This window comes from Dendrobium catenatum, unplaced genomic scaffold (assembly GCF_001605985.2).
Source record: "Dendrobium catenatum unplaced genomic scaffold, ASM160598v2 fragScaff_scaffold_260, whole genome shotgun sequence".
In the NCBI taxonomy this organism is placed as follows: domain Eukaryota; kingdom Viridiplantae; phylum Streptophyta; class Magnoliopsida; order Asparagales; family Orchidaceae; genus Dendrobium; species Dendrobium catenatum.
The window spans coordinates 74,415-90,262 of NW_021318722.1; the positions used below are offsets into that span (position 1 = coordinate 74,415).

Genomic DNA, 15,848 nt, shown 5'->3' on the forward strand with positions numbered 1-15,848 from the left:
TAATGACATGCAACATTGCCCAAATGGCATCCGATCACAAAACAGACTTCTTCCTTGCGTTCACAACATCTAATTCATCTTAAAATGACTTTAATTTTACTTAATGAAAATCACATGAGGAAATCTACAAATTTTTTAGGCGATAGTGTACGAATTTCAAGAAAGTTGCTCATTCTTCCAAGACAAATTCTAATTTTTTTATTTATTTCTATTATTAAATAATAATAATAATAATATTATTATTATTATTATTAACTAAATTAAAAATATAAAAAAAAAATTATCAAAAAGGGGAAAAGGGAAAGAAAATTATATGCATCGGTCCTCGTGCCCCTGGCCAACTCGCCGTCATGACTTCGATCGCAAAGGTATCACTCCAAATCCTATCTTCTATGCTTGCAGCATGGCGAGCAATCACTCATGCACACTTTTCTTAGCGCGGTGAGAGGGAAATCGTTGCAATGCTTGTGAAAAGATAGGTAAACCTTGTGCATGCTTTTCTTAGTGAGGCAGGATAAAAAATTAAGTACATGTATATGCGCCTCAGTACCTGTAGGGAAAGAATTATGTATTTTCAAACTAGTACCCCTGAACATCCTACACTTCTTTTTTGGCGTGGTGGGATTGAAGACTATTTCCATGGTGTCACTAGACACCGATCGTGCATATCTTTTTTAACGTGGCAAGAAGGTTAAGACTCCCTAATTTCTTTTAAATAGGGGAGATGTCGGGATGCTGCCAAAATTTCAATTGATAAAGGACCTAATTACAATATAATGTAGGGAATAGAACATTAACAAAGAACAGGAATTTGGACCCTAAAATTTAAAATGCATAATAATAATTAAAAAATACAAATGTTAAATGATAATTCAAATCATTCAAATAAATATAAATGAGCAAGCAAGGGGCTCATGGTGAGCAAAGCTCCCAGTGTACACTAATGATGATGAAACTCAATCAATTTATAAAATTCAACCAATTTGAAGCAAATATCAGTAGGTGACCCAAGTAAATATACACAGTGCAATGTGCGAAGAATGCAAATACCCATTAATAATTCACCTATTGGGAATGATCAAGAACCAATCGTGTAAACAATAGTCCACACAAAGGTGATGGTAGATAATAGGTAATGGATATAATAATGCCTTGCAAGCAACTACAACATGTAAGCAAACACACGTAACTACATAAATAGCAATGATTGATAATGTGATGCATCATCAACTAATAGGTGTTTGAAGAATTTGAAGCAAATGTAGCTTGCATGCAACTAACATTACTACAAATGAGCACACTAAGCCATGTATATATGATAATGGTGGTCATGATGCATGTGCAATGAGTTCCCTACAAGTATATCTGAGGAGATTGCAGTGGATGTACAAGTAGGAAATCTATGATGTAATGATTCATATACAAATAAGAACCAAGAGTTCACTATAAATATGAACACATGTAAGCAAATGTAGGAAAATTTGCCATGGCTATAGTAATCCACCTACTGATGAAAACAAACAACGTGCAGTAGATAATAAATCCTTCTTATATCCAACAATCACTCAATGACAAGCAGATACACTAATCCCTTGCTAGAAAATATCAAAAGACCAATATATGGCATTCACATCAGTAGCACCCTATGAGCAGGATGTACATATATGAATCAAATAACAACTTATCAGCCAACATGTATAGGGTACCAATGATGAATGCAGCTCAACTAATAGCCTACAACATCATGGTAACGAACACACACAATTGACCGACAAATGATAATGCTATATGTAGACATGTACATGTAGCATGTAGTAAATGCCAGGGTACTCATGTAGTCAACAGTAATCAAGCTTTCAAAAAATACACCAATATCCTGCAAGAAAATAAGGCTGATTTGCAAAAGACTCAAACATCTGCAAGAAAATAAGACACATTACCAGAGGAAGGTCTTAACTGTGACACTAAAAATGTAAGGTTGAATGATTCTATAGAATCGAAGAATTATCAATTGAAAAAACATCTCGATGGGAGGGTATACCAAATCAAAGATTATTTTGATGGAAGTACCATTGAGACTTGAATATTTGTCATATATTTACAAAAATACTGAGGTTTCTAGAGAAATGCTACATTATTTGAATGAAAGATAAATAATAGGAGATTAAGCTTCACAACCTGATATCCTACACATGCATCACTAAATGTTGCAGCTGTAGACTGAAGAGAGCTGCTCTTGGCTGTCATGTCAAGGATTATAAGAGAAACCTCCACGTCTTATATGCATATTAGATACTAGAATGTTGTTGGGATATTAATTAAAAATTATCTTGTGTTTTGTCTTTTTCATGCTTTGAGGAGATTATCTTGTGACGAATTAGAGACAAAAGAAATATAATAGTATCTCAACCAAGCCATTGGTCTCATCATATTATGATATCTCATATATCACAAAATTACCTCATGCAACTTGGATGTCCTCATCTAGTCTAAACAAGGTTAAATGATTTGTGAATTTCAACTCTCGAAGGACAAGAGATGGAGCTCGCATCAAAACAATGAAGTATCTTATAGATATTTTGAATGGTATATAAGTTCTAAATATAAGTTGAATCAAAGCATGCTTGAAAGCTAAAAACCCTATTTGAGAAGAAAATTATGAGATCACTTATGATATCCATGAATGCTTTAATAACCTGAAAAGTGGAAGGATTCGAGCTATGCAAAAGTCCCCAAAACCTTTCAACTAGTTAACTTTCCATTTTAATAATGTCATCAAACCTTCCTGTAAATGCAACCTGGAAAATCCTGCAATCGAAGTTGTAGCCTAGGTTTTAAGCAAGTTTGAGCTGCACAATTCGAGCTCAAAGTGTTGAAAAAAAAATCTTGAGACCGTTGAAGCATTAGCACTGGAGGCAGGAATTGTTGTTTGTCGCACATTGTTCCTTAATGCTATTGATGTTGATGATCTTTAAATATTGTACGAAGCTGCGCTTCTAAATCACACCACCGGATCCTCAATAGTCGTATAAGCTGATAGAAGGTGCCCACAAGGAAGCTTGTGCATCCTCCAAATGATTATTGCTTGTTAACAAGAATTTAGTGCTACACAATAACCTACATGCGATAAGCAACAGACAATCCATAACACATCACTACGCCACCAGATCTGCAACATTCACACAAGTGGATATAAAACATTAATAAAGCCCAAAGTGAAATCCTATGCACTTGTCAGTAATAGCCACCTGCAAAGCTAGCCACATCTAAATTTAAAAATACCCCTCACTCATGCATTAAAATATGCATTAATATTCATTTTATAATATGCATGCATTTGTAATATGTATAGAGTTCCATTCCAGCATGCCGTTTAACATTGTAATAATAATTTAAAATGACCTCTCTCATATATTTTCAATATGCAGAGGGTTTCATTCAGTATGTTATCTGACATTGCATTTATGTGTAAATATGTTGTACATGCATAGCCAAGTGTCCTCTTGCATGTATTTATAAGATGCAAAGGGATTCATTTAAGTAACATCATATAATATTTCATCTATATGTAAAAATATTGCACACTGCAGCTACATAGTGTGTAAATATAAAATGCAAAATACATAGGTCAATATACATGATACATGCAGATGTGTCACTTACATCCATTGCATTTGTATAATAATCACATAAATGCAATATGCAAAATACACGTAACGGCATATACCTGTATGAGCCCTGGCAAGCGTGTCATAGGTACACACGTGATGTCTTAGGATACTACGCGGGTTAAGAAATGAATTCAGATTCAAACCTAATCCTCTAGCGGTAAGTAGGCAATGTCAACAATGTTCAATTAATGAAAATGAAATTGCCCATGAAGACCCTGAAGAAAGCCGTATTGATAGAAAATATCAATCAAAGTTGACATCAAATGTATAAAAAAATCTCCCAAAATGCCCATAAAATCCAAAATTCTAAGAATTATCCCAAATTTCAAATATTTAAAAATGAAATTAGTCATGATCAAACACTTAAAGCAAAAGTATCAATCCACCCTCCCTAATAATTTGCTGAGGTGGACAAATTAAAAATTATTTCAGCTCACAAAGAGTTAATAATGTCTGATTCAGAATATCACTAGGATTCATTCTCAATCTGTCACTTGCCTATAAGGACGTGTTACATATCCTCTAACTAGTGGTTGCACTTCTAAATTACACCACATTGATGAATTCGTTGCTAAATGACACCACCGATAAATAGTTATGACCGGGACCCTCTAATTGGGTGGTTTTACCACCAAATAGTACCATTATAACGATCATAATCATAGCTCACATGTTTCCCAAAGGTGTTAAGTCATTGAGTAATAAATCAATATGGTATAATTGATTGGGCACAAAGCCCTCTATCAGCTAAGATGGATTCGGATTTGTCCCCTTAGTTAAATATCCACCTCAAGTCTACGAGGTACCCTTAAACGAAGTAACTCATGGCTGCCAAAAAGGATCCTCCTATCAAGTTAGGTCGCCTACCTCCTCTAACTAAGTAGACTAGGGATCATGATGGCCTGGAACGATGGAACCATGGGATCTTTATCATGCTCATTGTCATTTCCCCTTCCATCCGCTTAAAATGCAAGGTGATAAATTTCTAATTTTAAATATTAAATTTGTAAATACTTAAACATACTGCTACTATACATCAGATACTACGTATTTGTTTGATGAGTAGCCTTAATTGAAAGTTCGCTCTCATTATCGAGAGGGATAATTAACTATATGGACTTGCGTCTATAGGAAACTAGAACTCAGATCATAAAGTCCTCGCAAAATGAGGGTGAAATCTCTAGGTAATGCCTTATTCAAAACTCAATCTTCCTTCTGAAAATTTTCTTCGAAACATACTCATTATAACTCTCCTCGATGACTTGAAAAAAAGAGAGAAAGGGGTCTACAGAGAGGTCGGCGCACCAATTTTCAGAGCCCACATAAAAACATGATTTTTTTTTTAACTTTCTTAGGCTTCATTTGGGACGTTTTTTTTTTTTTTTTTTTACTTCTTTTTAAAGAAACTTTTTAGTGCAATTTTTTTTCAAACTAAAAATACAATACTAAAAAGCTTGTTCATAAAGTAGTAAGAAAGCCGTCCCATACAAAACCTTAGTTTAAGCTATGCTCTATATGCGGAACATCTTCACGTACATCAAGTCAATGAAAATATTGATTCTTTATACATTAGCATCCTTACATCAAGTCAGCAGTAATCTTAATTCTTTTTACATTAAACTTTTAGAAGTTTAAGGGTATGTTTTGAGATAGCATTCTAGCTGCTTTGCTTTTATATAAAAATCATTAGTCTTTCACTTTTCTTACTGCTTTGATAGTGCTTTTCAAAAAATTTCATGACGGAAAGCTACTTTTTGTAATAAAAAAAAACTCCACAACTAATTTTAGAAAAAGCTATTGTCATCCCAAACAAACCCTAAGCCTCTTAAATAAATGGAGAATGTGGTAGTCAAAATGTTTGCAAAAAACTTCTAACCTAGTAAAAGGTTGGTATATAAGAAAAATATGAGATTAACAAGCATTTAATTTTGCGAAAAATTTTATCTTCTGAAAGAAATATTTGGCCCAGTGTTGATGGAAAGCCAACCACCTACTAAATTTCAATAACACGAAAATTTGAGAGTTTGTAGAATGTAGGCTTAGAGGGACATTTTTCTTTATGCTCGGGGGCGGAGTCACGGTGGGGACACTGGGGGCACGCGCCCCCACTGGCCCGCCAGAAATAAGAAAATCCTATGATTATTCGGGTGCCGTGAGTGAGAGAGTGGAGCTGAGGAAGTCGAGGAGCTGAGGGAGAGCTTTAGCTCCACGCCACTCATCAACCGGCTTCATAGCGGGATCAGAGCTGAAAAAGAAGAAGGTGAGGCGAAGTTTTGGCCCCTAAAGTGACGTTTATATTTCATTTTAATTAAGTAAGAGTCCTTTTGATTATCAATTTAATAAGCTGATTAAAAATAGTAACATTTACATCTCATTTTACTTAAGTGAATTCATTTTATATCTCAATATGTAAATATAAAAGCCCTAAATCTTACTTGTTGTTCACCCTTGTCGTCGGCGTGCTCTCGCTCTCACGCAGCCCTCTCTCTCTCTCTCTCTCTCTCTCTCTCTCTCTCTCTCTCTCTCTCTATGTTCTTCCGCAAGGCCACAAACCTCTGTCGTTGTTCTCTTGCATGTCCTCTCTCTTTCTCTCTCTCTCTCTCTGTATCCTTGAAAAGTTTTTTTCTTATTTTCTGAACTAGATATTAATAGGAATTTGAGATTTGAACACTCCAATCTCTAACTGATGCAAACTCGACAAGTACTGTAAAATTAGTTTATTTAGATCTAATCTATACCATGTCAAAAAAATCTGAATAAGCTTTTTTATCCATTTTTTTATCTTGAAGTTAAGTAAATAATTGGTTCTAGTTAAGCCTAAATGGCTTAACTAAAGATTTGATTGTTCCAAATGAGTTACAAGAGATACAATTCTCGTAAGAAAAAAGTATAGGTGTCATGTAATTGCTTATTATTCTTGATTGTAAGTTTTTTAATTAAATAATTTATCACTTTGTGATATAATAAGTCTAGTAAAAAAGTTTTAAACCGTCAATATTAGTCTTAAGTTTGGATGAAAGAAGGTGAGATCATTTTTAATATTTCTATTTTGTGCCCCCACATGAAAAAAATTCTAGCTCCGCTCCTGTTTATGCTTTTTAAAGCGTCTTTTTAGTACAAAATTTATTTGAACAAGAAAATTTTGTACCTAAAAGTGTCTTTAGAAAGCAGTAGGAAAGTTGTCGAAAATGAAGCCTTAGTTTAGGGTTTACTATTAAATACTATTTTCACAGCACTAAAATTACGAAACAGTTAACAATATTGACGTAATCAGACTATTGTAGTGGTAATTAATCTACTGCTAATAATCGTTGCGAAAACATCTCATTATTAATATTGAGGGCTTACATGGAGCGAATACAATGGCATTATGTAAATAAGGAGATGAAAGCAAAGGAAAAAAAGTTGTATAGAAGATACATTTTAATTTAAATTTGTCTACTCCTATTAAGAATATCCTCTTGAATCACGCATCATTTAGAAATTTATCTTTTATTGTGTTAATTGATTTCTTATAAAATTAGAAGTTGTGCCTATCCTATATTTTTTAAAATTAAATTTATAATTTTTACAAAAAAAAAAAACTTAGTAAATTCTTACTGAAAGTTTCCTTAACGAACTTTCGCTCCTCCGTGCTCCCCTTCTTCATCTCCCTTTTTGGTTTTCTCCTCCTGTTTAATTTTATTTTTATTTCATCACTATTACTTTCCATTTTTTCTCTCATTACGCAGCACAGAAGAGGAAACCAGATTATTATGATCCGTTCTTGATCCGCTTTATAATCCGAAACCGCCATAGAAGATTTCTTCATCGAATCCCGACAATCTCGTCTCACACATTGATCTTATAAACTCATTGCAACCATGCAAATCTTCCTTTTTGATTCTCAGAACATTGTTCTGATTCCTTCATGTACTGGTTTTCCCTTGAAAATTTTGTCCTCTGAGATCTTTCCTCTTTTAAAGCAAATCACCCCTTCTGCAAGACGAGATTTTTCGTCTTTCTACTGCTCCCTTAGGTCAAGATGATGAGAACTATTTCTGATTCAGACGTCTCAACCCTAAATGATTCCTTGCCTTATCGATTCGCAAATATACTTCCAGCTTACTATGTGCAGAGCCCATCTGGGGATTCTTATGATGGAAATAAGTCCTCGTCAAGAACCACTCCAGTCTACAATAGCCCTTCAGATTCTCCCGCAAGGTTTTCATCGGCCAGCCTGATTTCTGAGTCCTTTAATTTATCTACGACGGGGCCGCAGGAGAGGAGGAGGCTGAATGAAAAAGGATGGTTTGATTATTCAACCATTGACGAGGAGCTCAATTATGGTGATGTTGAAAGGCATTCAATTGTATTCAAGATGTTTTTTGGTTTAGTTGCTTTTATTTTGATATGTACTGTTGCTGGCTTCATCATATGGGGAGTAAGCAGGCAATATGCACCTGAGGTGGCAGTGGAGGTAATGAATAGCTCATTAAAATTGTTTTTTGAATTCATGGTTTTTATGTTTGTTGATCTCTTCAAACCTTTTTTTTTTCTTAGAGTTTTTTGTTGTCATCATGTGTGAAGATATTTGCTAAGAAAAACTAAGGCTTCGTTTGGGACGGTTTTTTTATTGCTTCTTAATGCAACTTTTTAGTACAATAATTTAAAAATTAGCTTTAAGAAGCAGTAAGAAAGCTGTCCCAAATGAAGCCTAAGAGGTTACTACAACTAAAACATGAAAACTAAAATAACAACAAATAAATAAATCCCTACAAAAAGGATGCAACTACAGATGAAATAGACTGGCCGAACTATTGTTACTTGGTGATGGGTCACCATTGTTGGCTATGTTTGAAAGCTATGTTGCTTCTCAAGAGAAAACGCTTGAATGGTTAATTTTATATAGATTTTTCAAATGTATGAAATTAAGGTTTTGTTTGGGATGATTTTTTAACTGTTTTCTATGGCAGCTTTCTAGTACAAAAATTTCTTGAACTTGAAATTTTTATGCTAGAAAGCTGCTCTCGAAAAAATTAAGAAAGCTGCCCCAAATGAATCTATTTATATTGTCTTAGGTAGTTTAATGATGCTTATATAAAATTATCACACTTACATAAACTTAATTGTGTAATTGTAATTAAAGTAGCGCAAATGGTACTCCATTGCTAAAAAAACTCTTCGTTAGTTCTTTTGTGGAGATCCAAATCTGTATGGAATCAAGACTTCTTGCAAAAGTTCTTCATTGCAAATTACCATTTTTCTTTTAACAAAAACTAACTTCTTACAGAGCTTGGTTGTGAATTATTTTCATGCTGGAATTGGACAAGATCGTACTGGAGTGCCAACAAAAATGCTTGGTCTTAATTGTACTGTGAAGATCAACGTGTTCAATCCTGCTCCATATTTTGGCGTTCATGTTACCTCTACCCATGTTAGTCTCTTCTATTCCAAAATACGGGTTGCTGTAAATCAGGTAAGCTGGCTTCATCTTATTACTTTTATATGCCCATTTTAGCCATAAAGAGCTCAACTACTTGCACAGTAGCAACATATGGATTTACCTGCTACTAAGCAACTCATTTGGTGAGTATGTTTCATGAAGCAGCTCTCATTGTAACCTGAATAGATCATTTGTTAACTTTAAAAATTATTGGGAGCTATTATCTTCTACAAGAAGTTCAAAATTCTTCTTTTTTGTTTCTTTTAATGTAATCCCATATGATCTTTGCTCGACTTCTTCAACCAACTACCCTTTCAGTAGCACCCCTCCAGAGTAAAATTTTTAATGCTAATCTATACTATTCTATATAAAGTTAAGGCTTCTATCAGTGACAGATCCAACTTTTTTTTTTAGGGAGGACAAAATTTTAATTAAGTAGACAACAATAATAACAACAACATAATAATAATAAAATAATAATAAAATGAATTTTTTTAAAAATTTTAATCAACATAATGCTATCAAATTTATAAGATGAAATTTTTATCATTTATCTTTCAATTACATAATGCAAAAATATTCTTTTGAGGGGGAGAGGGAGCCCCTGCTAGTACATTATTTTTTTTTTTTGAGGGAGGGGGCCCACCCTCACATCATGGGGGATCCGCCCATGGCTTTGCTTGCTCTTTTTGTTTTTTTGCCATGCTACACATCACTTCCAATATTGCATGAATTTTGTTCTAAGAGCTCAGTTGGTTGCTTATGGATAGAAAACATAATTTAGAAAGAGATTATTTTATTTTCATTGATATTTTATGTAAAATTTGAATCATTATATTGTGATTTTGTTACAGCTTTAAATTCTCCTTCACTTCTGAATACATCTAATTAAATAATGGAAAGTAGTAAATCTCATCATTTTTTTCAGACTCTGTTTTCTGTCTCTAAGCAACCACATGAACTCTATGTGGGATTTGAACACATGATCTTGAAGAAAGGCAGACTTTAACCTACAAAACTGCTAACACAATTCTTTCAAATTTGACTACTTAGATTATGACAGATTTTAATTATCTGAAAAGCAGAAATATTACAAACTCCATAGTTCTTTTCAGTTAAAATGACTATTTTTACACTAATTCCAACATAGCTAATCTGATATGAAAGCATTTTCATCAGTAAAAATCCAATTCATCCACAAATTTGAAATTTGTTGCAGGTGGAGGAGTATTATCTGCCCAGAAAAAACCATCAAGTTAAGTCTATCATTCTGATGGGTGACCAGGTTCCTCTTTATGGAGCTAGCCTGGGCTTAGATCTGTCAAGAACTTCTATTAAAGCTCCAATGACACTAAACTTGGACATGGCTAGCCAAGGATATCTTGTAGGGTTCTTGGTAAGGGTGAAGAGTCACAGGCATATTATATGTAATCTTGCCATTGATTCCAACAGTAATAGGCCTGTAAAGTTCTCAGAGGACAAATGCAGTTGGTATTAGTCTTCATCCTGATATTATTTGAAATAAATTATAAGGCTTTGAGCTGAGACAAATTTAAAAATAGGATTATACAAAGATTTAACATTATTGAGGTCCTTCTATTAGCATTTTCTAAATTATGTAACTGCAATTTTATTAATGTTGTGAATTTTGAAGAAATATATGAGAGAAATAAGAATAATGCACTCAATATTGAGTTTTATTATTTTAAAGAAAATATTTCTTTCTTTTTTCAAAGCATTTAAAGCATTCATTTCATGCGCAAATATGTATTTTCAAGCCTATGGTACAAATTAAAGCTTCGTTCGGAACAATTTCTGTTTTCTAAAACGATTTTCTAGTACAAAAGTTTCTTGAATTAGAAATTTTTGTATTAGAAAATCGTTTTAAGAATTAGCGAAAAAATTGTCTAAGGCTTTGTTTGAGATAGTTTTTTACCACTGTTTTTTCGTTGTTTTTAAGAAAATTTTTATATTAGAAAATTGTTTAAAAAAACAGTAAAAAGTTATCTTAAACAAAACCTAAAATATGCTTAAGCATACATAACTTATCTATTAGACACATATAATTACTTTTTCAGTGTTAAAATGATTTTTTATTGTAAAGATTAGGGCTAATTATTGATAAGTATAAATAAAATCTAAATTAAGGTAATACCAAAATATTTGGTGCGAGTATTGAACAGGATGGTCAAATATATGCACTGTGCTATCATTCTGATTTTAATGTGATCTATACGCACATTACAGTTAAATAATTATTTTTTTTATACAGTTGTTTGAACAACAATTGATGATCAAATATTTGTCTTAAATCCAAAAAAAAGACTCTGGAGAAATTGTCCTACGAGTGACTGTTCCGCGAACTTTTATTATGTCCTCTGACCGGACGTAGATCAACGTTCGGTCAAAGGATTGCTACTCGATTTTTGCTCGGTATTTGGTCGGTATTGCTAGGTATTCTTTGACAATAACGAGGAATACCACTCTGGGAAGACCAATACCGAGTAATACCGAGCAATACCGAGTATTACCAAAAAATACCGAGTTTTTTTAGAAAAAACTCGGTATTTTTTGGTATTACACGGTATTGCTCGGTATTACACGGTATTTTATCTTCACATAATGATATTTCTTGTTATTATTGGTATTGCTCGGTATTTGCTTGATATTTCTCATTTTGTGCCTGTGATCTTAGTGACGGTCGAACTTAACTCTACGCACATTCATCGGACCAAATAAAAGTTCTTGTTCCGCACCCTAGTCATCCATCAATTTGTTTAGAGCTACGAACCAAATAAATAAATAAAATTTTTAAGATTTGTTTGTTAAATAAATAAAAGTCAGCAACTTATTGCTGATTAGTTTATGATCATGAACAAGCTTATTTAAAAAGTTGTCAATAAATTCATTAAAAAACTCATTTGAGGCTCAATATAAAGCTCAATTAAGGTTCAAAATATTACTCAATATAAAGCTTGAGTATTTTTTTTTATATATATTATTTATATCATTGTTTTTATCTAATATTTGTGCTACCATGTTGGATATTTGTCTTTATAAACAATTTAGGCTTTATTTGGCACGTGGCACATCTTTCTTATTATTTTCCAAGGCAATTTTTCAAAACAAATTTTTTAATAAAAATTTTTTATAGTGAAAAGCTATTTTAAAAAATAATAAAAAAATTATCCCAAACGAAACCTTAGTCCCACATCATTTGTGCCGGTAATCCATACGCGGACACATTGAGCATTGGATAAATTGGCAGGGCTTTCTTAGATGGGATTTTAAGCTTGTAAAATTAAAAACTCATGATTCATTTTAAGACCGCTACAACTTTTTATAAAAAATAATTGTAAAAATAATTTTTTTGAAAGCTAATTTAAATGCAACTTCCTATGACAAAAATTAAAAATATGATTATATTTAGAGCAACACTCAAGTCGACAAAGCTCTTCGATGTTTTTAATGAGTTGCTCATTTAAAACTCAATGACCACAATATAAATCAGGCTCGAATCAAACTCAAACGAATTTGAATTTAAACTAACCAAATTTAAACACTCGAATCAAGCACAAGTCGAGAGCTCGAACAACATCCCACTCAACTTAGGTCAATTCATTAAGATTTTTATTTTTAAAAGATATATTTTTGATGTATTTTCTAGCTGTTTTTATTTTTCCAAAATAAATTTAATTTTATAAATATGTAAAATAATTTTGAGATTTTTGTACTATTTTTAGAAACAAATATCAGTCATTCATTGTCACTAACGATTGCTATTGGTCAATCACTTTTCAGTCATCATCACATAAATCAACTTAACAATAAGACTTGCATGAGATTTATTTGAACAATAAACAAATTTCTACTTAATAGGAATTCCATTAAGATTTTGTTTGAGATAGCTTTTTTCCTACTTTTTAAAACGGCTTTTAAAAAACTGTAAAAAAAAGTCATCCAAAATGAAGCGTAAGTTCAAAGATGAAAGGAAATTCATTAAAACCTGAATAGGCACTGCAGGCAGCAACATATTATCAGCTAGCTTGTCTACATTTCCATATTCTGCACGCTTGCAGACTTCTTTGATCTCTTCCTCTTCTCTTTTTTGCTCTTGTTGGATCTCCTCGCTTCAACAGGTGGTGGTGGCTGTGTTTGCTCCAAGTGTTGTTGAATTGCTGAGATGGGATCAGCTTGGAAAGCTGGATGACTGTGAACAAATCTCAATAGTTCGCTCTCCTTTAGACTGGTAACATACACATACAGCTGAATTAGAAACTTAAAAAGGAAGCACACAATCCCCAACAACCCCTACATAGTAGAAAAATAATTTCTGGGACTCAAACCTATGACCAGTGCTCTAAGAACTTGCCTCGCATCATAGAAATTTACGAACTAAATTTTTACTAAAAAGCTGCTTTAAGAAGCAGTGAGAAAGCCTCCCAAACGAAGCCTTAGACTTCATTTGGGACGGTTTTCTTATTGTTTTTTAAAACAGTTTTCTAGTACAAAAATTTTTATACAAAAAACGGTTTTAAAAAGTAGAAAAAAAAACTATCCCAAATGAAATCTTAATACGAAGCTTACTTACACCAGCTTTTGCCTATTCTTGCAGTTTACTTTGAAGTCGGTGGATCTAGATGGTTTTTTGAGAGATTCATTGGGAAGAAAGTCTGAGAGCACACTTAAGTCATAAGCCTTGATTTTTTTTTGCCGGCTTCTTAATCTTTTCTTCTGAAAGGATAATAAGATTCATGAGTTGATGTGTTTCCACAAGCAAAAATTTAAACAAAAAGAAGCAAATACAGAGTTCACTAGGCAAAGTTACACCAATAGCTAAATTCATTATCACATCAAAATACACAGTACAGAATATAACTTTGCAGAACAGTAGCTCTGAGTTCATGAAACTCGCTCATACTAACAATAGCAAGTAGCTAATAAAATGAAAACGAAATAAAATAAAAAATGGCATTCTCAAGTAATATGTTGAACTTAGCAAAATGCAGGACAGACAAAGATTCAATGTAAATGTTCAATTAGGTTTAATTTATTAAAATAATAAAAAATACAGTTAAAATTACTTGCAAGGTTAAAACAGGTGTGATGTAAAAAACACAGGAATTTAAATAATAGTGTATTTTACAATTTTCACTGTAAAGATTAGGGTAAAATTTTCAACACGTGTAGAAAATATGTATTTTATGTACAAAGTTAAACAAGTTCTGTTTATAGAATTCAAATGCTAGAAATAGTTGGCATATTGAAATATTGTTTCAAATAAGAATTTAAAGGTAGAAGATCTGATTCAGATAGTTTTCACTCCTCAACATTCTGCAATGAATTCATTAGTCGTTGACAAATGAATAAATTACAAAGAAATTAACACTACATAATGAATAAAAGAAAGAAATAATAACTCAAAATATATATACAGTTCAACCGAAATCTGTCTTCTGACAAATAAGTAAATTTACAAAGGCATTTTTTTATTAGTATATGAAATTTTATTTTGTTCACAAACTATTAAAAGCATGCCCCTGTGCAACGTAAATAGGTTCTAAAAAATGATTATGATGATCCCACTCCTGAAAAGGAAATGGGTTTCACTTGAGGGGCTATTTGGTTTGAAGTTGATGTAAAGTTATCATTTTACATAGGTTTGATAAAAAAGGAACGCACATTAAAGTAAAAGGAATGCAGCGTAAATTATTTTAGTTTATTTTTGAGGTAAACTCGACCAATTTTGAGTGAAAACCATTTTCACCGCAAGCAAGCTTTCTGTCGCCACCACCATTGTCAGCTGCCAGAGCCACTATCCGCCTGCCGCTGCCACCATCTTTGGACTTTACATTCATTTTACTTCAAACCAAATAAAATAAAATAAACAATCAACTGTATTTATTTTACACTCATCTAAATAACTACAAAGTGTTCCTTCTGCACTGCATTCCTTTTACACTGCAATCCTCTTGCATTGAATTTCTTTTTCAACCAACCAAACAAAACCTTAGTAACTTTAATACTCTAGTACCAGTTTACATTTTCAAATGTTCAGTAAATATTAGAGAGCATACCACCCCACACCAAATACAGCTACCAATTTAAGGGTACACAGAATGCATCATACCCTATGGCCATCCTCGGAAAAAATCTCAAGAATTTTTAAATATAATCACTAATGTGGTGAAACAACGTTAAAAGGATCTCGGGGCAAGAAAATCATCACCTTGCTGATTGCCTTCTTAGCAGCTAAGGATCTAACCGCTTCAGTAATCTCTACATATAAACAAAATTAAGTCACATTATATTTCAAACAAAATCACTAAGTTGGTAAAAACAGAATATTCCATTTTTCTAAATATTTTAATCATAAGCATTTTAGTGACAAATCCGCAAGCAGGAGATGAAAAGCTAGAGAAAGTGGATTTCAATGTTATCCAACAATAACTAAAAACTGAATTCTGGGACATATGAAGGACTTTTCAGCAATTACAAGAAGTGTTGTATATGGAAACTCATCGAAAGAATGTAGCAGATAAGCCATGAATTTAGAGGAAATAATCATTCCAAAACATCATTTTTTTGATAAATATCTACACATTGAGGCAGTGTGGTAATATTGGTTGTAAGAACCTTTTAACATTATGGCATGCCACCTGATCACAAACTGTAATCATCTGGGAGTTCAAATAGCTGTTTCAGAAATACAAAGGCCAAGTTTACCAAGATGTTTCATTATTATTTTTTGA

At 32.7% G+C, this 15,848-nt stretch overlaps 2 protein-coding genes across 3 annotated transcripts in view; one reads left to right on the top strand and one right to left on the bottom strand.

Moving 5' to 3' along the window:
- Window positions 1–7,301: 7,301 nt before the first annotated feature.
- LOC110105724 lies at window positions 7,302–10,704 on the top strand. The gene is made up of 3 exons (XM_020835334.2): window positions 7,302–8,130; window positions 8,944–9,129; window positions 10,316–10,704. The coding sequence occupies exons 1-3, from the start codon at window positions 7,696–7,698 to the stop codon at window positions 10,592–10,594; spliced, it is 900 nt and encodes a 299-aa protein (XP_020690993.1). The 5' UTR covers window positions 7,302–7,695; the 3' UTR covers window positions 10,595–10,704.
- A 2,201-nt stretch (window positions 10,705–12,905) lies between these two features.
- LOC110105649 (putative ribosome biogenesis protein slx9-like) overlaps window positions 12,906–15,848 on the bottom strand; it is a 38,263-nt gene continuing 35,320 nt past the window's right edge. For both annotated transcript variants that reach the window (XM_020835242.2, XM_020835250.2), the window contains exons 4-6: window positions 15,326–15,375; window positions 13,688–13,830; window positions 12,906–13,342 (exon numbers count right to left, since the gene is read on the bottom strand). In XM_020835242.2, the coding sequence (XP_020690901.1) occupies window positions 13,147–13,342; window positions 13,688–13,830; window positions 15,326–15,375 (389 nt within the window). In that variant the 3' untranslated portion in view covers window positions 12,906–13,146. The remainder of the gene's footprint in view (window positions 13,343–13,687; window positions 13,831–15,325; window positions 15,376–15,848) is intronic.

What these genes read in the sequence shown, in the direction of transcription:
- LOC110105724 (XM_020835334.2), top strand. Translation starts at nt 7,696, where the DNA reads ATGATGAGAACTATTTCTGATTCAGACGTCTCAACCCTAAATGATTCC. An exon ending in CACCTGAGGTGGCAGTGGAG is followed by an intron (nt 8,131 to 8,943) that starts GTAATGAATAGC and finishes AACTTCTTACAG; the next exon opens with AGCTTGGTTGTGAATTATTT. An exon ending in TACGGGTTGCTGTAAATCAG is followed by an intron (nt 9,130 to 10,315) that starts GTAAGCTGGCTT and finishes AATTTGTTGCAG; the next exon opens with GTGGAGGAGTATTATCTGCC.